Source organism: Aulonocara stuartgranti (genome assembly GCF_965226115.1).
Source record: "Aulonocara stuartgranti genome assembly, chromosome: 8".
Taxonomy (NCBI): domain Eukaryota; kingdom Metazoa; phylum Chordata; class Actinopteri; order Cichliformes; family Cichlidae; genus Aulonocara; species Aulonocara stuartgranti.
In genome coordinates, this window is record NC_138959.1 from 20,829,627 (window position 1) to 20,854,990 (window position 25,364).

Below are 25,364 nucleotides of genomic sequence, written 5' to 3' on the forward strand. Positions count from 1 at the left end.
CAGCTGCGTATTTGTGAGTTCAAAGGTACCTGAGAGACGTACCGTAGCTCGTCCTCCGTGTCATCACTGCTAATCTGCCTGTTTAACCTTTCGTCGCAATTTATTTCGCGTCCTTCCTTCAGTTCTTCCTCTCTTTACCCTTTTTCCTCCCGCTCTCACTCGGCGGCGGGGCAGGGGGGGGGGCAAAATGACATGCTCTAAATAACTTTATTGACATTTGAATTGGTTGTGGACTGTGGTAATTATCCAGCCTTCCTGCTTCCTGGCTGGCATTCAGTGAGAGGAGAGCATCAGTGAAGCCACATATCAAGCCAGGCCACAGGCAGAGATATTTGTCTCAAGTATAAACATATACTGCTGGGCTCTTATATTCTTATTCGCACCATCATAGAGAACAGCAGTGATTCAAGCATATGCACCTTGGACAAGCTTTATTGTTGGGTCTGTGGAGCACTCACGAATAAAGCACCTTATTGTGGTTTCTTCCCCTATACAGAGAGAGGAGTGTAGCACGACTACGTGAAGTATTTTAGTGAGTTTCTTTAAGGCTGAGTGGCCATGAATCATCGCACTAGAATGTTTGTTCATTCTTATCCTCCAAGAAATCTCCATGACTACGCTCCTGTATGGTCAGCACAGTCATGAAACACTGGCAAGTTAGGGCTACAGTAACACACGTTTCCTTGTAGTATTTTTTTCTTTTACATTATCTTTGTTTTAAACTACACAACAGTCTCCCAAACAGGGCTGGGGATCAGCTTTCGTTCCTTCTAAAGGGGTATTTTATCTACTGCTTTCTCATCTTATCACAATGTGCCCATAACATTCAAAATGTTTATGATTTTGGGCATCGCCATCTTGTTAACTTTGGAGCCAAAGAGGATTACATCCAAACTAGAGCCTAGGTATTTGGGGATTTGAAAAATCTGATATATCAGCCGATATATTTTTTCTTTTCCCTTACACTTGTTATTTGTGGTTATTTACAAGTCCTTACTAAGATAATGTGGCAGTGCAGCTAAGAATAAATGTGTTGCAGGTTACTTTTTTTCAGTCTGCTTAGCCTTCCCCATACCGCACCTCAATTCTTAATTAAGCCATTTGCCTTTATCTGCTAAAAACTGAAATATGAAATTATATTCATTTTCAAATAATTATATTTGGTGATACCAATATATCGCCAGTTCTGTAATATCAGCTGATAATATCGGCCAAGACAAGAGAATATGGTTTGCAAGGTGCGTCTATACCCGTCTTCTAATCAGCATTTAGTATTATATGAATAAATATCTACTTGCCAAAATTGGAGCACAGGCTTCTTGATGAGGTTGCTAGGGCAACTGCATGCACAGATAGATACATTTGTCGTGTAATTCCATTAAAAAGACTAAACAGCACCGCAAACATGGTGAGAATGGTCTGGTACTGACTCAATATAGTGGAGGTGCATCCGCCTGTCACCTAAAGCAAACATGCAACTAACTGATAACTGTAAACTTTGATACATTTTAAACAGGTGATTATCACGTCAGCCAGCCTTGAATGGTCAGTTTTCCACCCACTTGAATACAGGTTGGCCCAGTACAGCTAATAAGGATTTATCAGCTTCACCTCAGATAATATAAAACTCTCAAAACAAACCCTTAAATTCAAAAAGAAAAATAAAATTGTAAAAGAGCAATGTGTTTGGAATCCCTCTTATAGAAAATGCATGCTTGGGTTTTGCCATCAGTTTAACTGAGTTACAAGTGTGCCAGTGTTATAGGTTTTCTTTGGTTAATGAACTTGGACAACAAGGCAGCGCTTGAAGTACATTTAAAAAGCTTTTATGTTGTTCAGTTGTAAATAAAAAGATAGTTTTTGTTAGTGAGCTTTACTTTTGGTAGGTGGATGCATTGCACTGGTTGTTGTTCCTTCCTGTTTCCTTTGCTTCTGTATGCCAAGCTTTGCTGACCAACTGCGTGCATGTAAACATTACCTCTTCACATTTTAGTCTCCAAAATTCATTTATTCATTGGAGGCCGGTCCCCCTGTCGTTTTGGCAAACAATAGATTCAGCACCTGACTTTACGCCGCTGTTGATAAAGTAGCTGCTTAATGTGTCGGCGTGAATGATATTTTTTTGTGTCGCAGAGCTGCTGAGCAGCGTTGGGGGTAAATAGACGCTGCTTTCCGCCTTCATCATTTCATTTTTTTCCTTCGTGTGGAGCGAGAGCTGTGTCCCTGAAGCGAGGCTATCCAGAAGGAGAGAGCGATACAATCAAGAGACAGCGGTTGGCCTTTACTGGCAGAGTCTCAATGACCGCTCGGGAGTGAGGCCGAGAGTAAAAGAGAGGCAGAGAGTGAGGAAGCAAAGACTGAAGAATGTTAAAGGAGGAATAACTGACTGCTTATGTTAACTTTAGATGCTGAACGTAGTCGTCTAATGCGAAAACACAAGCCGAACGTCTTTTTAAAAAGCAATATTCTTGTATTTTGGGCAGTTTTGATGCAGGATTCACTCTCAAACTTTTCTGCTTGCTGCAGTCAAACTTGGCCACCCATCTGCACGAGGCTGCCTGTCAAATGTTCGCAGGGGAGATTGAGGATGGCGATAGATTTTAGAAAGACAGAACAAGAAAGATAAAGAAGGAGAGGAAATTGGTGTGGGGAGGGTTTAGTGGATGAGAGTGTTTCTGGGCTCCATGTTGGGTTAGTTAATGACTGGTGCATATGTCAGCCACGCAGCTGTGGAGCTACAATCAGCCAGCCAGCTGAGGAAGGGAGTGACGGATGGACTGGAGAGAGAAAAAGAGAGATGCAGACAGATAGAAAGTATTAAGCCGTGAATGCGCGCACACACACACACACACACACACACGAAACTAGAGAAAACAGTTCTGAGGGAGAGCAGTGAAGCAGAGGAGGTGAGATAGAGGATTTTGAGTGAAATAAACAGAGAGAGCCATCCAGAGGGAATAGAGAGCGAAGGAGAGAAAGAGAAGTTGCCAAGATAGTTTCCATTCTTATCCTCCCTCAACTAGCTGAAGTAGAAATGGCAGAGGCTGCAGTCCAAATCATTACACTCAGCTGCCTTCCTGGAAAGTATTTACTGTTGTCAATAACAAAAAAAATACCAAAGAGAAGGCAGAGTGTATAAAAGAAGAAAGTTTCATGGCTCTCTTTGAATTCTTTATATATATTTACATATTTTCTATAAGCAGCATCTTCTCAGGAATTCTTTTCACCTCTGCTTCCTTTGACCCCCGTTCCCCCTCTTATTTTTACCGCAGCCATCCAGCCTGTCCTTCTCCATCCTGGCCCATGTTCCATCAGCTCTTGGATTTAAGCCTTTAAGAGCCTCTTTTCCCTCCAGTAAGAGCTTTAAGGCAGAATGTGTATGGAATGCAGTTTTTTTAAGAGAGGGAAGGATCAGAGCTGGACAGAAATAGGTACAGGGTGAGAACAGGAGCGGATGCTTCAGTAGAAAGTCTTTGACCTTGAGTTGTCCCCGCCTTCTCGCTGCCCCACAAAACACCCTGGGTAACTCTGACGAGGGTCTTTTTGTGAGGCAAGGACACTGGTTTATTGTGCCTATGTTATTACTCACAAATGGTGTTTGTAGTATTAGCTGTACAGGTGTAAAGCCTGGGCGGATTATCACTGACTGGGCTGCTGTGGAGTGAGACATCTGTGGAAATGCGTTATGGGTTAATGTTCAGTGCACCCGTCAAAGACTGTGACACTGAATTCTGGTCATTTTGCATGCCTGCAGCTCGATTCTTTCTGTATCCATGCTAATTAATCATTGAGAACAGTGAAATGCATGCATAGCTTGATGCGTAGTGTCAAATCGCTGCAGGTTGCTGGTTATGCATAAGATATGTGTGTGTGTGTGTGTGTGTGTGTGTGTGTGTGTGTGTGTGTGTGTGTGTGTGTGTGTGTGTGTGTGTGTGTGTGTGTAACCCCTCAGCTAACTGTGCTTTTTTTCTTTCTTGTGTTCCTGCAGGCAGACCCGGGAGCAGGAAACGCCGCCAGATTTCTTCTATTTTTCTGACTTTGAAAGACACAATGCTGAAATTGCAGCCTTTCATCTGGACAAGTAGGTGAACACTAGCCTGGCACAATACTCTGAGACTTTTTGAAAACCACCAGTCCCTCATATAAAGCAGAAGATCAAAAGATTTTAGCTTTTCCGTACCTTGCTGCAAAGGACAAGATTATCAGCCGCAGGCGAGCTACACATCACCATAAAGGAGAAGATAGACCTTTTCAATGTAAATGTTTTATTCTGAATTTTATGTGCCTGTACAGGCACAGATCACTGTCACTAGATTGACATGCCCAACCAGTCATTTCAGTTAAAACCTTAAAAAAACAGGCAAGATATCTGTTTTTTTTTAAAGTGAATAAAACCATAAAGCAATTCAAACAGTGAAATTCCAACTTACCTATTTACTTTTAAAATGTAAAACAATGGCATCTTTTTCTTTTTCCATAACCCAGCTGATGAATTCAGATTGAACCTAAACATGTGTCGATGAGGCAGTCACCTCATCGACAACATCACAACATTTTTGATTTGTAATTTGTTGGTTTTTGACATTAGAGTTGGTGTGAACTCAAAAGCAGACTGTTTTGTTTTTGCAAGGGCAATTTATTGGGTAACATACAGTCTTGTTTGTGAGCAACGGTACTGTGGCTAGCTTAAAAATTCTGACATGCAAAGCAAATGTAAGGCCTTTAACTTTATTAAAGTGCAGAGGGATTCAGAGTTGCAGATTTTTATTTGTAAAATGTATAAACGTCTTCATTAAAACACATTATAAAAAGCAAAAGGAAACACAATAAAAATACACTTTTATTCAGCTTCCTGGGTCCAACATGTTTGGAACGTGGCTAAAACAAGGAAAGATGCAGCTTGGCACAAACCAGAAGGCAAAAGCTCAATTTAACTGAAACAACGTTAAAGAATTAGCTGTGAAAAGGCCTCTTCCTTCAGGGGCAGCAGTGGGTGTCTGGCCTTGAGCACCATAACACCCAGAAACAGCCCTGTTGCTACAAACACTTCAGACTTAATAAGGAGGGGAGAAAAAAAGCTCATGTTCTTAAATTTACACTAACCTCCCAAGTATTTTTTCCACCCGCGAGGGCCAACATCCTGCAGGGCTTTGTTCCTCCCTGATTGCTATTTCTTTTTTGCCTGTCCTCGTGTCAGCTCATTAACCGCCTGGGAGGAACACCAGATCCGTGTACCGGTGTCTTACAGTAACGCTTTAAGACACGTGTGCTCGTGTGAATATTCTCCATATTTCGTGCGAAGCCTTGCTAATTAATGCGTGAATTCTCTTACATAATTGCTCGATTAGCATAATCTGGTTATTACAATATCACAGGATAGAAAGATCAAAATGTTGCCATTCTACCTGTTTTTAAAGGTTTGAATGAGGAAAAAGAATATAGCCGATTGAAGTCACCCCAAGTATAGCAACACATAGTCTTTACGCCGTGTGGATGAAAACCTTCCATATTCTTCTGCACTTATTTTCACATTTGCTTCCTGTCCCTCAGAAACTCTTTTTTTTTTCACCCAAACACAGTGAATTGTGCGAGTTTGACCCATCCAGCAGAAGCTGTGAGCTCCGAGAGGCCATGAGTCATAACGGATGAATGCTGAACTCCTGCAGCTAGCATCTGACTGAACAATGACTACAGCCTCCTTGCTTAACTAACAACCAAGCTCTCTGACTTCACTGCCTTTACCAGGCTAGTACTTTACGGCCCACCCGGCTGCTGGAGAGACTTTAATGAAAAGAGAAATCCTCGCGAGGGCCTCTGATCGACGAGCGAGAGCAATGAGTTTTAGTGCGTTGCTGTTAAAGTCGTGCTGACGTCACTGTGGCTGTTTGCTATTACAAGCAGAGGGCTTGTGTTGTAGTCTGAATCCTGGTGCTCCTCTGTGCTGACACGAGATGATACCGAGGTCTTGCGCACCTACACACAAACACACACACGTCTACACACAATAGGGCCATAGAAGGCCGTGATGGTGAATCTGCTTTTCCTTTAGGCACAATGACACAGTTCATCTGGAATTGCATTAGAAGTGGCGTTCTTCACCAGTCTGCTTCACATCTGGTCCTCCTCTCCACATACACACATGAAAATATGCTCCAGCATATGTGTGGGTTAAGGGGAAGAAGAGGAAACCAAAGGCACGAAAGGCCCTGTGCCATTCTAAATATAAGCCAGGCAGGGTTTGCCAAAAGCAGCGCTTAATTTTTTTCCTTATTTTGTCTGTTCTAAATTAGAGCCTGTCCAGAGAGCTGCAGCTGCTGCTGCTGGTGCAGAGGCTGAGGCTACACTGCCTCCCAGGGGGGCCCACAGACACACACACACACGCACAGGCACTTTTAAAGCATCACTAGCACAGCCGCGCACACGCATACACACACCAACACTGACAATGACTTTTCCTATATGGGCTAAACTGCTTTAGGCATCATTAATAATGTGATTGGATTTAACTGGGAAGTGCTGCATTAGGTAGTCAGCAGATTTAAAGTCATACAAGGCCAAATGTGACCTTAAAATATTAAACCATATAAGCCCCAATCTCACGAGACCCACTTGGGTCTTATACATTTTCTCAGCTGGGAATATGGGAAGCAGCGATTCCCACTGTTGTTCATTTCATGGCTCTAGCAGGTTCTCTTAAACCCAAACTAAATATAACGCAAGTTTGAAATGGGCACTGTGGGAATTGGGCTTATCAGAGGGGACGAAGATGGAAGAAAATGTGTGTGAGCGATAAAAGAGGCAGAAGCCAGCACTAGCTGTTCCCTTTAGCATGGCAGCAAGCCCAGGCCCAGCAGGCCAAACAGCACCGTACAACACCGCATCCTGTGTCCTTCTGTCTCTTTGACAGAGAGCAGGAAAGAGACTGCACGTGTCTGTGTCACTGCACCCGCCAACACACTTGATGGCATCATTTGTATGATGGGCTTGTTCTCCCATATCGCTGCATCTCTCTTCTCTCATTCCCGCGCCTTCATTTCATTTAATCAGTCTGTCTCCTCGTGTCTCCCTGCCCTCGGGCTTTGGCCATTAGGTGTTGTCAGAGGTATCAATTTTTAAAGAGCCCATGCTGGTGCTGTAGTTGGGTGGCTGCATACATGCAGGAAGACATTCACGCCATATTAAACCTTTCTCAAATGCGCATCTGGGCTGGTTTCCAGTCAAATGATGCAAAAACACAAACCCAGAAATAGATTAGAATGCACTGGAAACTTATATCTCTCAGCATATTAAGGCAATAAAAAGCTGCACTGAAGTTAAAAAATAGCTTAATGTAGGACCACAGCCACATGAAAACCACAGGGAGGTTTACCAGCATGTGACTTAACTGTCTGGTACTTGTGTCACAGTGCCCCCTTCTGGTAGTGAGGTTCAATCACATAAGGTTTCTCTATGACAGTACAGGTATTTCGCTCCAGTGGCATAACGGATGAAGTAGTGATTCCTCTAAGTGAGGGATTGTAAGTTCACCTCCCATTTGGTGTGAAAAAGCTTTTCTGCATTACAAACAGCTGGTCCCTGTTGCTGCTGTTCACACATAGAAGTTCAATACACTGCAGATTTTCAAAGGACAATGAAGGGAGGGGTCATCTGGTATCCTTTGGCAGCCCTATTCTGGCCTGTAGGTTGATGTTTGACAGTAAAAGTTGAACTAACTAAATCACATTTGTGCTTTTAGATTTTACTCAATTATGACTCAGTTGTTGCTTATATTATTATAGTCCATGCATAGAGTGAAACATTAGGTTAAAATAATGACCTGTGTCTTGTTGCAATTACTGCAACTACCAACACTGTTGACGAACGGTCCAGATCCAAATAACCACGGTTAATGCATCTTTTGTTTGGACGCGTGCACTCATCGCTTTCATACTTTTTTGGTGGGCTGCCACTGAAGTCAAATGACCCTGAGTATTTGTCTCCATCCTGTAGGATCTTGGACTTCCGTCGTGTCCCTCCTGTAGCCGGCCGACTAGCTAACATGACAAAAGAGATCCGCGATGTTACACGAGATAAAAAGCTCTGGAGGACCTTCTTCATTTCACCAGGTACACATCTAGACTATTTTTAGCTTCTCTTCCAAAAACCGCTCGTGTCCATGTGCAGTTTCCCAAACGTCTGCTGATGATCTGAATTGTTGATGTCAGAAGAACACCTTGAAAGATTTTTTAACATCCCCCCTCAAAAAATGCAAAAGCACAGCAAAAATCAAGCACCTCCTTGATCATAATGTAGAGCAAGTCTTTTGGCCTGAATTGCTGTGATATTCATTTGCATGGGATTAGTATTATCAGGGGACTTTACCTTGTGCCAAAGCACGACAGTTAATTAGCAATGCAGCTTTACATATTATACACGAGCAAAATTGTCACTGGATTAAAATTACTGACAATCTCAGCAATTAATACAGGTCAGCGAGCATCCCCAGGTAATTTCAATCGGGTGGAAAATGGTCTTTAAATATATGTGGACCGACTGACAAAAAGAGAAGAAGAGTGCAGTGACTCTTTAAGTATTTAGCACTGACTGGCTGATCAGAGTATTAGTATATGAATGTGTTTGCTTTTATTTTTCTGACTTTTAGCCAACAATGTGTGCTTCTATGGAGAGTGTTCCTACTACTGCTCCACTGAGCACGCTCTGTGTGGTAAACCTGACCAGATAGAAGGATCTCTGGCCGCCTTCCTCCCGGACCTGGCCCTTGCCAAACGCAAGACCTGGAGGAACCCATGGAGACGCTCGTACCACAAACGGAAGAAGGCAGAGTAAGACGTCGATCCCGTGTTCAGACACTCTTGCATTCGCACGCGTTCAGTAGAAGCAAATACTGAGCGATTCACTGCATCAGGAGGTGTTTATTGAAGTCACTGACAGTTACCAGCAGCATGAATTCGTAAGAGCTGTGCAAGAGGTCAATGCTGGCTATACAGCATTAATTTCAATCTTATTACGACGCAGGAAAAAAACGCTTAGATCTAAAAGTACATAGCATAAAAGGGAAATGGGTTTAAAAGACATTTTTCCAAATCAGATGCAAAAAAATTAAAAGTATTAAACGTTTCTTCAGATGGGAGGTGGACCCAGACTACTGTGAGGAGGTCAAACAGACTCCACCTTATGACAGCGGCACACGACTGCTGGACATTATGGACATGACCATCTTTGACTTCCTCATGGGTGAGTGTCTGACATAAGACGAGAATCAGTTTTCTACCAACACCGAAAAGTCGGATTGTTTAGTGTTCAGTCGAGCGAACGTTATCATCCACGACTCTACTGCCATCAGTGGTTTTTATTTTTTTGTACTTTTATACAGTATGTAGCCTTATAAGCAGGTATATTACTCATATATCATAACATCCACTAGCTGATTTGTTTTTTGTTTTCCTCTTTCTTAACAGGAAACATGGATCGCCACCATTATGAGACATTTGAAAAGTTTGGAAATGAGACCTTCATCATCCATCTAGACAATGGCAGAGGGTGAGTCAGTGCAGCTTTAGTTTAGAATGGGTGAGTGCCCGCTGCGGGTCAGGGATGAGTTGTTGCTCTAAATAGAGGAGTTTAAGTATCGTGGGGTCTTGTTCATGAAGGAGGGCTTGGCTGCAGTGATGCAGACGCTGCGCTGGTGCATCGTGGTGAAGAGAGAGCAGAGCGTAAAAGCAAAGCTGTCAGTTTATTGGTTAATCTACATTCCTACCCTCACCTATGATCACGAGCTTTGGGTAGTGACCGAAATAATGAGATCACAGATACAAGCGTCATAAATGAGCGTGCTCCAAAGGGCAGCTGAACTCTCGCTTAGTTTGAGGTTGTGCACTCATTTGAGAGGGTCTCACAGTAGGCCGGTCGAGGTGGTTTGGCTATCTAACAATGATGTCTCCTGACTGCCTCTAGAGTGAGGTGTATCGGGCATGTCCTATCGGGAGGACGCCCTGAGCTTCGTTGCTTAAGCTGTGGCCCCCTGCGATCTGGCCCTGAATAAGGAGAAGAAAATGGATGGATGTTTAAAGTCCTTATACTAATTTATGACACCATGATTTCAGTTCTGGACTCTACTAGAGCAGCTTTGCATAATTAACTGTTAGCATCTCTGGAGCTCCACAAACAGCGCTGTATATCTGAGATAAGGAATAAGGGATATCAGCTCTCAATGACATCATAAAAAACAAAAAGTGTAATTTAAAAAAACTGTCGTAAGCTGAAAAAATTTATATCGCTTTGAAGTTTCGTCTTTTGGCTCATAAGACTTGATTTCATATTTAAAACTTGCTCGTATATGAAATGTGAGCATCCACCATTGCAACAGTATACACATAAATTAAGGAAAATCGTAACAGGCTATGTTTAATTTTTTCTGGCCATTCAAATTAAACCAAATAAGTGAAACAAAAAAAGAATGCTCAGGTGTTGTGGACATGATGCACAGAAATCTGGAACCACATCCCATTTTGCACACTTATTTATGCTTTTCCATCCCAGCTTTGGAAAACACTCGCATGATGAGCTGTCCATCCTGGTGCCACTGAACCAGTGCTGCAGGTGAGGTCTTCATTTTTGATAGTTCTGGAAGGATAGTGTAATATAGAAGGAAAAAAAACCTATTTAAAAATTATAATCTGCATGAGGCTAGTAAAGGTGCACGTGGGGTGTTGTTGTATTTTGGTGTGAGTGTTGCTGAGCAGAGGCAGAGATGTAAAGCGTGTGGCAGCGCTGACTCTTTTTTCCCCCGGCTGTTCTCTTTCTGCAGGGTAAGGAAGTCTACCCACTTGCGACTGCAGCTGCTGGCTAAGGAAGAATACAAGCTGTCTGTGCTCATGGCAGAGTCCCTGGTGAGGGACCGCCTCTCTCCCATCCTCATCCAGCCACATCTGGACGCCATGGACCGACGACTGCGCCAGGTCAGTGCTTCACACTCATAAAGCAGTTTGCTTGGGATTGTCTATTGAATGTAATAAATTGAAACTATAAACAGTCAGTAAACACATTCATTTGATAATTACTTAATGTTTTTCAGCAGCTAGAAGTGACTGAAGACTTTGATTTCCGGGAGTCATTGACCAGTAGAAAGTGTGTTTGGAGGACAAAAGAGGAACACATTTGCTTAAATGCAGTCTCAAATTCTTAATCCCAGATTTTCCCTCGTTTCTTTTCATTCATAAACAATAAGAGATCACGAACTGGAAGTCTCGGCTCTTTGACGAGTCATCAGCAGTACCACAGAGGTCTGAGAGTGGTGTCACTGTGCTCTTGTTCTTGGAAAAGCTAGTCAGTACGTAGTGGTTACAAAAAAGCTCACCGTGTACTAAAAGCTTGGCGTTTTCTCGTCACCAGGTGCTAAATGTGCTGTCAGATTGCATCGAAAAGGAGGGATACAGCTACGTGGTGGAGGACGACCTCCAGGGATACCAAGGGACAGACCACGCCCACAACGGCCCGAGAAGGAGGTAGCTGCCGCGGGGGGCGCTTGGCGGCAGGACTTGGACTGACTACCTGGAGATTTGAGGCTGGACGGACCAAACCCAGTCTACCTTTAAACTGAACTGGAATCCTGTAACGCAGATGAACTCCATCTGTGCTTAATTTCTCCGAGGGCTTAAATTCTGCTGAACTTACAGGAAAGCCCACCTGCCCGAGGTAATAGGCTGCGCAGAAGAGGACGCCTGCTGGATAGCACTGAAAAAAAGAACAGTGCAATAACTTGTAACTGTACTGATGCCCGAGACATGCTGAAGATTTCTGGACCGATCCGGGGCTTAGCAGAACCGAACCCACCACCTAGACTCCTTTGAAAAATCCAACCCTGAGTTTAGTGTACCACCACAGCCGACCCCGCCGACCAACCAAACCGCTAAAGTCTTGCAAAGGACGCCTTCTCTCGCCTTTCTGGTTCAGGACCCGTTTTTTTGAATTCAGTGAATTCCGAGGGACTCGTAAAAGAATCCGGCCCCCTCCTCTTCACATGCTGAATTATGTGTTTCTACCTGCTGTTGAATATTGCAAGCGTCATGGTTAACCAATCAGGGTGGCTGGAAGAGGTAGAAGGGGACTTCCTGTTATTGTCATTATGAAAATGATATTGATTTGCTGCGATTTTTATTTTTTAACTTTATTCCTGCTGAGCCGTTTCAGCATCTCATAGTTGGACGATGAAAAATATTCGACTGGAGTGGAGTACAGGTTTACTCCTGGATTAGCCCATGAATTATTGCCCATAAATGTTACATGTCCTTAAGAGAGTATTTATTATTTATTGTTCAAAATGAATACTAATCAGTAACATATTTTTCCTTTTTTCTTTGTCTTAAAGCTGAATTTCCTTAATTTGTCCACAAGAGGGCAACCTGAGCACGTGCAAAGAGGGTGGCCAGCTGCCGGGTACTGGCAGTCCCATTTTACAGGCACCACACATCGCCACCTGTGTTTACAGCATTTACAATTTTTTTTTGTTCCCCCAACTTTATTGCCTTCAGCGCAACAGACATGCGGTTTGAGTTACGGTACCAAAAGCCAAATGTGACACTAATGTTTCTTTGTAATATATATTTGATGTCCAGATGTTGCTGTTGTGGAGAGATTATTTTTCAGGATGTATATTTCATTCATTACCAGCAGCTCATAGCTTAACTGTTGGTGTCGATGATTCAGTCACTGGCTGAAAGTTTAATATATTACATTAGGAAAAATCTAGTGCCTGTGCAATGATAGAAATACTTGAATGTCTGGATTCATAGCAGAAAGGGTTAAGCTCCTCCTGGGTACGAGCTATAGATAAGACACAGAGGTCTACATATGTGTGCTGACTCCATCTGTTCCATAAGGGGTTTTTATTAAGTTTCCATAGTCCTGTGTCAGGGCGGTACAGTGTGTATGGATGTATGGGTGGATCAACGGAGAACCTTAGATGGTGTCCTTGAAGTGAAAATGCTTCTTTTTTTTCCTTTCTTTTTGTTTTTATTCCGCTCATCGTTTCTGTGGATTTTATCTTGAATTTCTTTGCATCATGGTAAAAGTGCAATAAAACAAAATCAGCATAATTTGAGTCTTTTTTTCCTCCGTACACACTTCTTCCTGACAGTAACAATGTGTCTTTTTCATTCTCTAAAGCAAAGCAAGCAACGTAATGTGAAATGTCATTAAACAAATCATATGCAAGCACTCTTCCGTCTCTTTTTAGTGAGCCAGATCATTTTGACTCAGCTCGAGAAGAAGAGTGAACCTCCTCATCCGTCTCAGTGCCTCGCAGCTTTCTGAGCTCTCTCTTTTTCTTCTGACCTTCAGTCCTCAGGATAGTTAGGATAGGATATTGGATTAGATTTGGCCCGTTCAACTTTAATGTGGATCCTTTGGTTTTGTGGGAGTAATTTCTGTTCCTTTTCATGTTACACGAAACACATAATGTGCTTCAACAACATTTAAAAATCTTCAGAACTCGTTACAAATGTGCAAATGTTCCTTGGTTGGTACTTTACCTGAAAATGCCCCAAACATTTCCCCAAACTTGCGAGACCTGTGAAAGTTAGTAAATTTATTTGAAGCCAAGGCAGAAGTGGGTAAATTGCAGTTCCTCTTGATCAGAGATGTAAAACTCATTTTACATCAAGTGCCACAAACACTTAAGTGGGTCAGACCAGTAAAAACACAGTTCTGTGAGTGTAAACAAGTGTAGTTGTATATTTCATCCCTGAAACGTCTCAATATAAAAAAAGAGGTGCAATTTCAGCAGCGCATCTCAGTTTTACTACACAAAAGAAATGCTGCTCTATTTAATGAATGAAATCTATCAACATGACTCTTTGAGCTTAAATTGTAAAAAACATAAATACATGTGTAAGATTTATTTGACTGTAAACTCAATGTAAAAAAACGAATTTCCTATTGTAGAAAAAATGTATATCGTCATACAAATTTTTAAGACGTCCAGTGGGCCAGATTTGAGTCTTGGCTAGGCCGATTCTGGTCCACTGGCCTTATTTTTGACACCCCTGCGCTAGATGCTGCTTGAGGCGAGCTGTAAAAAGAAATCAATCCCCACAAACTCCCACTTGTGTCTAGTGTCCTCCTTCCAACTTTGAGTGGAGGGAATGTTTTATATTTGGATAATTGCAGTTTGTAAATGCATTTAAACACAGAGCACCCTGTCATTTAACTGGCAACAATAATTCTGAAAAATATAATAATAAATGCTCAACATGCATCACAAACATGTTTTAGGAGTCCACTTTGGTGACGTGTATTTGGAGGGGCACAGCTCGTCAGTGAAAGCAGTTACAACCATAATAACTCGGCTCTCGAGTCAAGGTAAAAATAAAAAAATAAAAAAAAACAAAAGCAGTGTGAGTTTAAAAGCTAAGATGAGAAAAGTAGCGAGAAGTCAGATAAATAACATTTAAAAAAATAATCAATAATTAAAAATTCTTGAAAGTACATGGGGTGGGTGGGTACCATCTGCCTGAGAATAGCTGGTGTGCTACATGGACGGCTGTGATCCTTGATTATACTGTGGGCCTTACGCAGGCACTGCTGGAGGTAGATCTTTAATGGCAGGAAGGCTCATGATAGTGATGCTCTTTGTCACATCATCACGGAAAAAGCCTTCCTGGTTGTGAATCATGTTGTCTTCCTCTTGTACACAGAGGATTAGGCTGTTACCATCGCCTTATTCCTTTAAAAATAAAATAAAATAAAATCACTTCCAAGCATTTGTGTTTATAAGCATCTAAACTGATGTTAGGCTGTTACAGCCACCAGATCTCTGTGATCACATAAGCCCCAAATTGAGTGTGAGGCAATTATCTTATAGGGAAATAAATGTGATAGCGAGTGTGTGAGCACAAGTCTGCGGGGAAGTGTGTGTTTGTGTGTGTTTTGTCTTCTTCTTAACCCTTCTTTCAATGACGTTTTATTTATTTATTTACAACAAAATATTTATTTCTTTCCAAAATTTCCACTGAGGACATCCAGGTATTAAAGATTAAAGAGGTCCCTCAAACTGATGTTGAAGTTGTGGAATTATGGTTAAAAGTTTAAAACTGTTTGTTTGTAAATAACATCTGTAGACAAGAGCTTTAGACAAGCAAATAATTAATATGCATGTACCAGTTATGTTAATATATTCAATTCAATCCAATTTTATTTATATAGTTGCCTCAAGATGCTTTATATTGCAAGATAAATATCCAACAATAATACATAGAAAGACAAAAATTAATGACCCCGTCATGAACAAGCACTTGGTGAAAGTGAGAAGGAAAAACTCCCTTTTAACAGGAAGAAACCTCTGGCAGAAGCAGGCTTAGAGCCAGCCATGGGGAGGAAAATGGGACAAAAGACACACCATGGAAGAGAGCCAGAGATTAATAATACCTAATATATAGTGTTATGATCAATAAAAATGATTAATAATAACTAGTTTATACCATCAATAAGTACTTTTGACAAAGGCAAAAAGGGGAAAATCGGCACCCCTGTGATACTGAAGAGCTCCACATCATCCAGTGTAATTTGTCAGGTGGTGGCAGTGAGGATGGCTGCACAGTGCAGTGCAAAAGAAAATGGCCCTCAGCCTCAGATCTGTGCATAACCATGTTTACAGTTCCCAGTGCACGGTTGTGTTTTGATAACCTTTCCTCACAGAACAGCCCCCGGAAAGGCTCTTCGGTTGGTTTACATAAATGCATGCACGCACACGCAGATACGCAGAACGAGGCAGACAGAGTGATGAATGGAGGAAGCTGCATCTGAGACAACCATCAGAGGGACAGAGAGTGACCAGAGGAGAACTACTGAGGGCCGTAATCACCGCGGCCGGCCGCAGACAGGACGCCAGAGGAAGCCTAGTCATGGGAGCGAGCCACGAGGTGCTTATCAGATCTCAGTTCAAACCAGCCTGATACTGTGACCTCTCCTTCTCCTCCTCTGCGCCCCTTTTCTTCCGTCGGTCCTGTTTACAGCCATGTTTGAACTGCTCTGCGTTTTCTTCTTGGCTCTACTCCTGAATGAGCTCAAATCAGTCATACAATTTAAAAAAAAACACGAGGGGACATTAAAAAGGTTTTAGAGCAATATCTTTACTTGCTTAAGGACATTTGTTAATGAGACAAAGGTGCCGCCTTGGCATCTGCTGCTCAGCACCTTACACTGACCGTCAAGGGTTAATCTTGCTTTTACCTTCACTTCAAAACTGTGAATCCTTTTGTGGATGAAGACTAAAGAACAACGTTTTTTTCCAAGAAAATTAAGCACGGTTTTGACCTTTCAGCTGCTCGATCAGCCGGCAGAAATAAACACAAGCACTGCTTTAACGTCTGTGCGTACGCACCAGCGTACCTATATGTGACTCCAACAGCAGAAAGGCCACACACAGAGGCTTGGCGGACCTTGGGGCTGTTTTCCCGGCCTCTGTCGCCCCACAGGAGAGCTCCAATTGCCCCGTTAAGAGCCCTTCAGAATACACATCTCCCTGTTTTAAAGACACGGAAACAATTTATGGCCATTAAAGAACATTATAGATAGCATCTACAATACTTCCCGTTGTTGGCTAAAAAGTCTGCCAGAGTGGACACACACATGCACCCTAAAGAGTTAACGGAGAGAAAAAGAAAACAAAGATGCAAAGGATTTTGTTTGTTGATTTGGGCTTTGCTTTTTTAAGTACATTTGGAGAGATTAAGCTATAAAAAGAAGCAAAATAAAACATGAAGGCGGCCTTCGAGCCCTGCAGACCACCCAGAATCCTGCTGAAGGTGGGGAGGGGGGAGAGGAGCAGTCTGTCCTGTGTATGTTCTCTCCGGGTACAGCGTGAGGCTGGGTGGACTGCATCAGCACAGCAAGAGCTTAGCAGAAGGTTGCACTGATTTTATATGATTGTGTACGAGTCGCAAGACTTGTCAAGCTGCAGTGACAGCTGACGGTCTCTTCTGAGTCTCGCTCACAGCAACGTTATTCTCACTGTAACGTGGCGGCTCTGCGTGAGCGCGCAGGAGTGAGTAAACACAGCCAAGCTCACCTGAAAACCTAAAGTTGCACTTTACTAGTTCCCCAAACCGGGAGCTGTCGATTTGTCCTACATGATTGGAAGTGAGTTACATTTAAACTTTATTTTACATAATGGTCTGCTAATAAGTGATGGAGAATATGTATCATTGCTCCAAAATGAGCCGCAAGATGCCGCTTGTCTGTGTCAGATGGGGCTGGAGATTACAAGGAAAAATCTGGGAGTGTAAATTTGAAAGATTTTAATACCCTGCAGGGCATCCATCATCTCTGGCTGTGTCCAGATGCAGGACAACTGAGTGGAGGTTAGGGGTAAAGGTAGAGTGCAAGTTTTGATACAGAGAAACATTCTGCTGTATAATATATAGTTTAGATAGTATATATTATAACTCCTTAGCTATAATTCTCTTTCATGTGCTTTCAAGTCTCCAGTCATTATTCTGAAAAGTCAACTACTACTCTGTGTTGTAGCAACACTGTTGCAGTGTAGTCAGGTGCATGATTTACATCTGAGTTTGCATAGATTTTGAGTGCTACACCCACCACTTAAAGCAGAGTGTGTAAACAAACGGCGATCAGAGGTAGGGGACTGGCTTAGAAACAGGCCCTGACCCAAAAATAAAAACAAGAAAGGTGGGGAAAAGCGTTCTTTTCAAGAGGTTGCCGAAAATACTGGTGTTACAACGGAGGGTCGCAAGGGTTCAAAGACCTCGTAAGAGGAGGCTGCGAGTTTCGAGATCAGCAGCAGTTCCTGGAGAGCAGCTGGGACCAGGAGGGGAGGGAAAGAGGGGGGGGGGCTGGAGGCAGCCATCATCAGCAGGGCTCGGAGTGAGTGTCAGCCGGCTGAGCAGAGCATGGTGGCAGAGCAGAGCAGCAGGACAGGGTGTTGCTGCTGGGCCTTGGCCAGGACACTCAGAGGAGCCAAACACCTCGGATTACACGTCAAACTTGTCAAAGTGTAGATATGTTTGACAACTCTCACTACCCCTTCAACTGTTTCAACTACGATGGTGACGGATACCCTTCTTCCAGCACGGACGAAGAGAAGAAAATGTGCAGACCGGCATACAGGTATGGAGGGTTATTAATAAATCTTTTTCTTTTCCCCCATTTTTTGTGTATTAGTCATTATACACACAATCATACACACAAAAAGACATATTTTACATTTAGGTCCAGTTCAGTTTTCCAGTGGGACTTTTTGTCTCTCTTTACAATGTAAAGTCATAGAAAAGCAGTTTAATAATAGGTCGTTAGACAAAATGCTACTTAGAAAAATGCCTTGTGTTTTTTTGTTGTTGTTTTTATTTCCCCAGTGCTACGAATCTGACACAAAACTGATGATAACCTGGTTTAATTTAACTAGAACTGCAACTTTAACGTGAAGTTCATTATAATACTCAAAATGTTTCTCAGAAAAATAAACCAGACTTCTTTTTTGGGGATTTTTTAAATTTATTTTTCAGCACCGCTGAAAAAACAAACTATATTTTGTCTTGTTGAGCTCACAGCCTTCTATGATTGGTGCTTACAGTACTATTATTCTCCAATATAAATTACTGTTGTTTTAACAGAATCATTGCTAAAAAGGGTCAAGTAGAGGATCTATGTACTTTCTGATCTTTGTAAAATAAATGAAATCAAAATCAAAGATAAAATATGAAAGATAAAATATCAAAGATAAAATATTGAATATATTGAATTTTTTTTTTTTACATATTGACAAAATATTGTCAATATTTTTTCTTCTCCCCATTTGATTGCCTCTTTTCGTCTTACTATGTTTCACCTAATGAAAGTTTGCGTGTGTGTTTGTTTGTCAGCTACATCGCTCTGATAGCCATGGCTATCCAGCAGAGCCCCGACCAACGGGTCACCCTGTCCGGCATCTATGAGTTCATCATGAGGAGATTCCCCTACTACCGATCCAACCAGAGAGCCTGGCAGAACTCCATCAGACACAACCTGTCTCTCAACAGCTGTTTCATCAAGGTAAGGACCCACAGCACAGCGTGCAGGGAGAACTAAAAATGGTGCATCTCACACACAGATTTTTAGTTTCCATCAGGCTTTTTCAAGAAAGAAATCATCAGTTATTTGTATCATTGGTTTTAGTTCTATTCAATTCTGTTGTCATGATTAAGAAGCTTCCGTATACATATTTTTTACTTTCCTGATAAAGGACAGAAGATGTGTTCCTTCTATTACAGCAGCAGAATTACTTTTGCAATTATCATCATAATAATTATTATTATTATTATAGTAAATAAGGACATATTTTGTCTTATTTTCCGCAGGTTCCTCGGACTGAGGGCAATGAGAAGGGAAAGGGAAACTTCTGGACTTTTGCCACTGGCTGTGAATCCATGCTCGATTTGTTTGAAAACGGCAACTTTCGCCGTCGCAGACGCCGGAGAAACATGAAAATTGGCCTCCGTGATTCCAGAGAAAGCCCTTTCCACTCTTTGGAGAGCCACAGCAACCAGCACACGCCCTCAGCTCGACGTCCTGAGCCCGAATCCACCCTCTGCCCATTAAACCCCGAGAGACCAAGACCCGGTCCCCAACATAACCACCTTATCCCTAACCCCACCCAGCAAGGGAAACCAGAGTCAGAGATCAAGTTCAGCATTGACTACATCCTATCCACTCCAGATCCGCCCCTGTCTGGGCTTAGATCCTCCCATGGCCCCGTGCATATAGGGCCCCCAGGGCCGCCGATACACGTTCTGGAGCCACAGCACCTGAACCTGCACTTCTGGACTCTGTAAGAGGAGAGGGAAGCAGACATTAAACTTATTTCATCACGGTCTGTGTCTAAAACTGGGAAGTACAAGGACATCTGAGGACAGGAATTCCAAGAGGAATTTTACTTGAAAATGTAAATGCAGAAACAAAATAAGGAGGTACAGTATTGTGTGGTGGAATCTAAACGAAAAGTCTAAGAATACATGTGGGAATTCATCCAAGAGATTAACTTTGAACTTTCAGCAAAGGATATTATCATTATACTGTCTGTGGTGTCTAGTGCTGACATAGACTAGGTTTATAGTGTGTGAATGTGTGTGTGAATGGGTGGATGACTGGATGTGTAAAGCACTTTGGGGTCCTTAGGGACTAGTAAAGCGTTATACAAATACAGGCCATTTACCATTTATAGATTTTTGTCTGTCTGTATATACACAGAAATTGTGAGCACAATTATGATGTGTGTAAAACTGCTTTAAAATGGATCAGACAAAGGAAATTATTGGATTATGTTCAGATCAAAAGTTGATATAAAGGGGGAAAAAAACCCAAAATTGTATGGTTTGTTCTTTGAAGCGTTTCCCTTTTTTTTTACACCCTTTAATGTGGCTTACACAATTTGTTTTTCTCTATTTACACCCCAGCTCAATCTGAAATCCCTACCCAAAAAGAAAATAACAATAATGATAATAATACTAATCCCCAAAATATTTTGAAATATTTTGTTTATTAATATAGGTATTTTTTAATACCTTCAATTAATAAATTATCTTATTATTTTCTACATAAAAACTGATCTGATCAGAGAAGCTCTAACATCCATGTAAAAACATAATAATAAGTATATTACATTTCTGGTTGAAATGTTAACATTTTTCAAATTAATTTTATATTGATTAAAAAAACATTTATTTTTGAGCATCTTTTCTTTTCTTTTTTTTCTCTTTTTTTTCAAAAAATCTCGTGTGAACTCTCTAAAAAATGTCTTTCTTTTAGTTACAAACAGGCCTTAGTATAACCACGGAAAGACATATAGGTGTAAATAAGTAAGTGCTAGACTCAAATTAGCTTTAGCTTCAGGATCCTTTGTGTTCTAAACAAATCCAGATTACAAATACCCAATTTCATACACTTAAATTTGATTCATATACTATTTAAAAAAAACTTAACTTGATTTTATATTCCATTTATTGCTTTGATACCCACTAAATAATAATTGTATTCCGTAGTTTTATGTTGCTAAGTAGGCTAAATGTTAGCGTGCTAACATGCTACACCCTATCAGGAGACAGGATGATCATTGGATAGTCATTGTGTAGATTGTTGGCATCCGTGACACCGATTTCTGTCCATTTTAATTGGTCAGTTTATCTGTATGTACACTCAAAACCTGCTTACATTTAATATGCATTTTTTAAATGTTTTTTTAAGGGTTAAAAACAAGCACTAGATTAGCACCATTGCTAATGTAATTAGTAATAGCTAAGGTTTCCCAACTATGATAAGTGTCTGCTGTCAAGTAAGCCTGTTCTGCTGGAATTCAGTTATTTTAAACCTAATTTCAGCCTGCATTTTGCAAATTCTGTTTTCACTGACCTTTTGAAATCCTGATTGACTGACACTTAAATTCTAATCCACTCACTTATTACAGCATATTGTATTCATACACTTAAAGGAGGCCTAACTAAACAGGTCTGCCTAACATTTCTTTCCTATACAAGAGAGATCAATCATGGCATGTTCCTGCGCTGTGGAAGGGGACATTTTTCAATTTAACCTTTATATTATGTCTTGACTACATCAAAGGAGGGTTTCAACACACTTAACATGAGTGGCATTTAATATAGCATAACACTTGCAAGGTGAGGCCCAGGAGTGACCCTATTTAAATACCAGACCCCCCTTGCTTCTGAAGCTTAAACGGCAACACCACCCCCAGCAGCATGCGCACACCCACAAACCCCTGACGCAGTTATAATTAAACACACCTTATGCCTCTTTTGCAAATGCCCCTCATCGATCTGTATGGTTTTTAACATTCATACGTGAGCTGCCCCCCAGCAAAAAGTCTGTGGCGGCACAAACGTTTATGGATCAGCAAGTTTCCATTAACAAAGTTGTTGATGTTGAGGCGGCTGCCGTGATGCCGCGGATATATTTGGGTAAATTAACTTAGCATAAAGTGCTTCAAGGCTAAGGGAGTCTGAGGAAAGAGAAAGGCACCAGTGAGGCCCGAAAAGTCAATGCACATATTATGTTGTCAGTGAATATATGAAAGTGTAGCTACTGGCGCGGTGTCCCAATGAATGGCCTCTATTAAATAATAATATCTGAATCCGTCTCTTTGCCTCATTCAGTCCTTTTAATATTTTGCACCAGTCATTTATAATTAATTCCACAATATTTTCCATTTACAAAGTACGATTTTGTTTGAAACTTCATTATGCCCGTACTGCCAGGTGAAATGAGCAGCTGAGGGTGAGAAACAGTGGAACTGCAGGTAGAGGAAATTGGGAAACCACTGGTCTGCAACATCAGTAACAAGTGAATTATAAACACAAATAGGTCATTTAATCTTGAGTGTTCGCAGCGACTGGATTTCACTGAGGCTGTGGTGGGAATTATGGGATTGGAGATGAATTTAGGTGTTTTGATCTAAATGCATTTTGCACCATACTGTCTAAACTCTCCTTGAGCTATGGTTGCAGAAGTGCAAATGAATTGTGGGGCAAACACTTCCAAGACATATTAGGGTATACTAACTAATGAAAAGCAGTGAAATAGCCCGAGGACCTGCACATACACACACCTCTGCCTTTTGTCGTTTCGTGACGTGTGCAGAGCTGCTTTAAGACTGGAATATGCTATTATTTTCAAATGTCTTCAAGTGAGTGTCAGCAATGAGAAAATCAACATATTGTGTCAATCAGCTGCAGTTGGGAGACGTGTTTATATTTCGGCTGCATGCCCCTTCTAGGAATACAGCAGAAGTGGGAGGACTGGAAGTGACCGGGAGGGTTTTTGGAAAGAAAATGGAAAATAGGCAATTTAATGTAGTAAAGGGTTTGACATTTTAATGAAAATGCAAGCCATGAATCTTCCAGATATCTGTTTAAATATGTCAGTTCTCATGTGGTATGCATGCCAAGTTAAGTGAAGTTTTGGGGACAGCGGGGGTTAAAGGTTTGGTTGGAGGCACAAATATGCACAAATTGCACAAATAAAAAAGAACAGGGCGCATTTTGACATAGCCGAGAACAATGTGTTCAGATACAGCGGTTTAGCAACACTTTAAACCTAACTAAGGTACTATTTAAAGCTGTTATTTTTAGCACTCCAAACACCGATCTCTTGTGCTAAAATTAAAAAAAAAAGAGAAGCAATGATAAAGTGGCCAAAGCTGCAGTTACTTTAAGTGTCACTTGTGGCTGGCTCCAAAAGTAAGTCAATCCCCACAGGCTTAAACGTCTGATTTCAGGCTGCATAAAAATATCTTTGGTTTCTATACCTAATCCACCCCGCCCCTGTTAAATAACCACCGGGTGTCTTTAATCGCTTTCTCAGATTTTTGTCAGGGTTTCAAGTTAGGGGTGTGTCTGCTGTAAGTGTGCCAGTACACGGGGAGCTCTTTGCCGATTGCTGTCTGCAAGGCCTCACCTCTGCTTATTCCAGTTGCTGAGCCACAGTGCTGCTGGTCCCTTTGGAAGCTTTTTGATGAGTTAAATTCTTCCGATTTATACGCTTGTTTTGTAGCACTAATAAGTAGGTGCATTGCATTGCACCCAAGTATGCTAGGTAGGTTTTATGTATGAGGACATAACAAAAAACTTCATCTGGTTCTTATGAGGTTTTACATTTAAACAGAAACTCACATGAACAACAACACATGGCATATTACACTGGATCATTATCTATTTCACAAGAACTGAGCTAAAATGCAGAATGCATGATGATTGCATGATTTGACTTTTAGCAGTCTCTCACATCACTATGGAGGATTTTTGGCCCACTCTTCTTTACAACATTGCTTCAGTTCATTGAGGTCTGCAGGTATTTATTCATGCACAGCTCTGTAAATGCCCCAATGCAAAATTTCATACAGGTTGGGGTCTGAATTTTGACCATGCTATTGCATGATCCAGTTTCAGCCGAGCTTTAGCTGTTGGACAGATGGCCTCACATCTGATTCTACAATACTATAGCATACAGAGGAGTTCATGGTCAACTCTATGTGGCAAGGTGTCCGGGTCATGTGGCCATTCTATCACCATGCTGGACAGTCAATATCAGGCAATTTAATCCAATGTGGTGTTGTGCATTATGGCCAAACATTTCCACTTTGGTTTCCAAAGTCTTTTGGTAAAATGCTCAAAAGATTAATTTCTCCTGGTAACCTTTCCAAATACGCATGTTTCTCTCTTTTTTATTTTAAATTTGCTGTCCCAAACATCAGCCCTTAACATGCTAAATTAGACTTAAATCTTTTTTTTTCACATATATATATATATATATATATATATATATATATATATATATATATATATATATATATATATATATATATATATATATATATATATATACATACATACATACATACATATATATATATATATATACATACATACATACATACATACATATATATACATATAAACATTAAATGAAAGCATTTAAAGACATTTAAAAATAGATGATGTTTGTCATTTTTAGCAAAGGCAAGATAATTAAGAAAGAAGCTAGGCATTGTAGTTTTAAGGAAACGTTACTGTAGTGGGAGTAAATTGTGCATTTACGGAGCCCATATTCAGCAGCAGTAGTCTCTAATGACTGTTAAGGCAGCAGCATCTGGGACAGACTTTTTCAGATAATGAAGGAGCAACAATGTAGTTTGTGATGTTTTTTAATAGCTGTAGACAAGTATTAACTTTTGTGGGCGATCGTGGCTCAAGAGTTGGGAGTTCGCCTTGTAATCGGAAGGTTGTCGGTTCGAGCCCCGACTTGGACAGTCTCGGTCGTTGTGTCCTTGGGCAAGACACTTCACCCGTTGCCTACTGGTGGTGGTCAGAGGGCCCGGTGGCGCCAGTGTCCGGCAGCCTCGCCTCTGTCAGTGCGCCCCAGGGTGGCTGTGGCTACAATGTAGCTTGCCATCACCAGTGTGTGTGAATGGGTGGATGACTGGATATGTAAAGCGCTTTGGGGTCCTTAGGGACTAGTAAAGCGCTATATAAATACAGGCCATTTACCATTTGTTTTAATGGGATTTGAGAATGTGGAAAATGACATCATATATCCACTTAATACTGTTAATGTAGTGTCTATGAAACAAAACACAAAACCGTACAGAGAAAATGGATTAATACCAGCTTACTGGAATACAATATATTCTGAACCTAGAGTACACAGGTTGTTCATTATTTTGAATTTGTCCTCAAGATAAACTTTACACAACATCACTGCAGGGACCAGAGTTAGGCATAAAGCAAAAGTGCTGCTGAGCTGACGGTCCAAGAGGACTAAAATAAAGCTGGCAAAATGACTGAGCTATCATATAACCATGTTTG

The 25,364-nt window shown here is 41.3% G+C and overlaps 2 protein-coding genes across 2 annotated transcripts in view; both read left to right on the forward strand.

The window, feature by feature from the left end:
* Positions 1-13,094, forward strand: part of fam20cb (FAM20C golgi associated secretory pathway kinase b) — a 57,284-nt gene extending 44,190 nt beyond the window's left edge. Inside the window, exons 4-11 of the mRNA XM_082543843.1 lie at positions 3,989-4,081; positions 7,990-8,105; positions 8,642-8,822; positions 9,125-9,234; positions 9,459-9,540; positions 10,540-10,599; positions 10,808-10,958; positions 11,392-13,094. Of these exons, the coding sequence (XP_082399969.1) occupies positions 3,989-4,081; positions 7,990-8,105; positions 8,642-8,822; positions 9,125-9,234; positions 9,459-9,540; positions 10,540-10,599; positions 10,808-10,958; positions 11,392-11,508 (910 nt within the window). The 3' untranslated portion in view covers positions 11,509-13,094. The remainder of the gene's footprint in view (positions 1-3,988; positions 4,082-7,989; positions 8,106-8,641; positions 8,823-9,124; positions 9,235-9,458; positions 9,541-10,539; positions 10,600-10,807; positions 10,959-11,391) is intronic.
* A 4,550-nt stretch (positions 13,095-17,644) lies between these two features.
* On the forward strand, positions 17,645-19,842 carry foxl3 (forkhead box L3). The gene is made up of 3 exons (XM_082544599.1): positions 17,645-18,123; positions 18,876-19,044; positions 19,350-19,842. Exons 1-3 carry the CDS (start codon positions 18,017-18,019, stop codon positions 19,821-19,823), a joined length of 750 nt encoding a protein of 249 aa, XP_082400725.1. The 5' UTR covers positions 17,645-18,016; the 3' UTR covers positions 19,824-19,842.
* Positions 19,843-25,364: the final 5,522 nt, after the last annotated feature.

Coding starts and splice junctions, on each gene's coding strand:
- foxl3 (XM_082544599.1), top strand. CDS start 18,017: ATGTTTGACAACTCTCACTACCCCTTCAACTGTTTCAACTACGATGGT. Junction 18,124..18,875: donor ATGTGCAGACCGGCATACAG/GTATGGAGGGTT, acceptor TTTGTTTGTCAG/CTACATCGCTCTGATAGCCA. Junction 19,045..19,349: donor TCAACAGCTGTTTCATCAAG/GTAAGGACCCAC, acceptor TATTTTCCGCAG/GTTCCTCGGACTGAGGGCAA.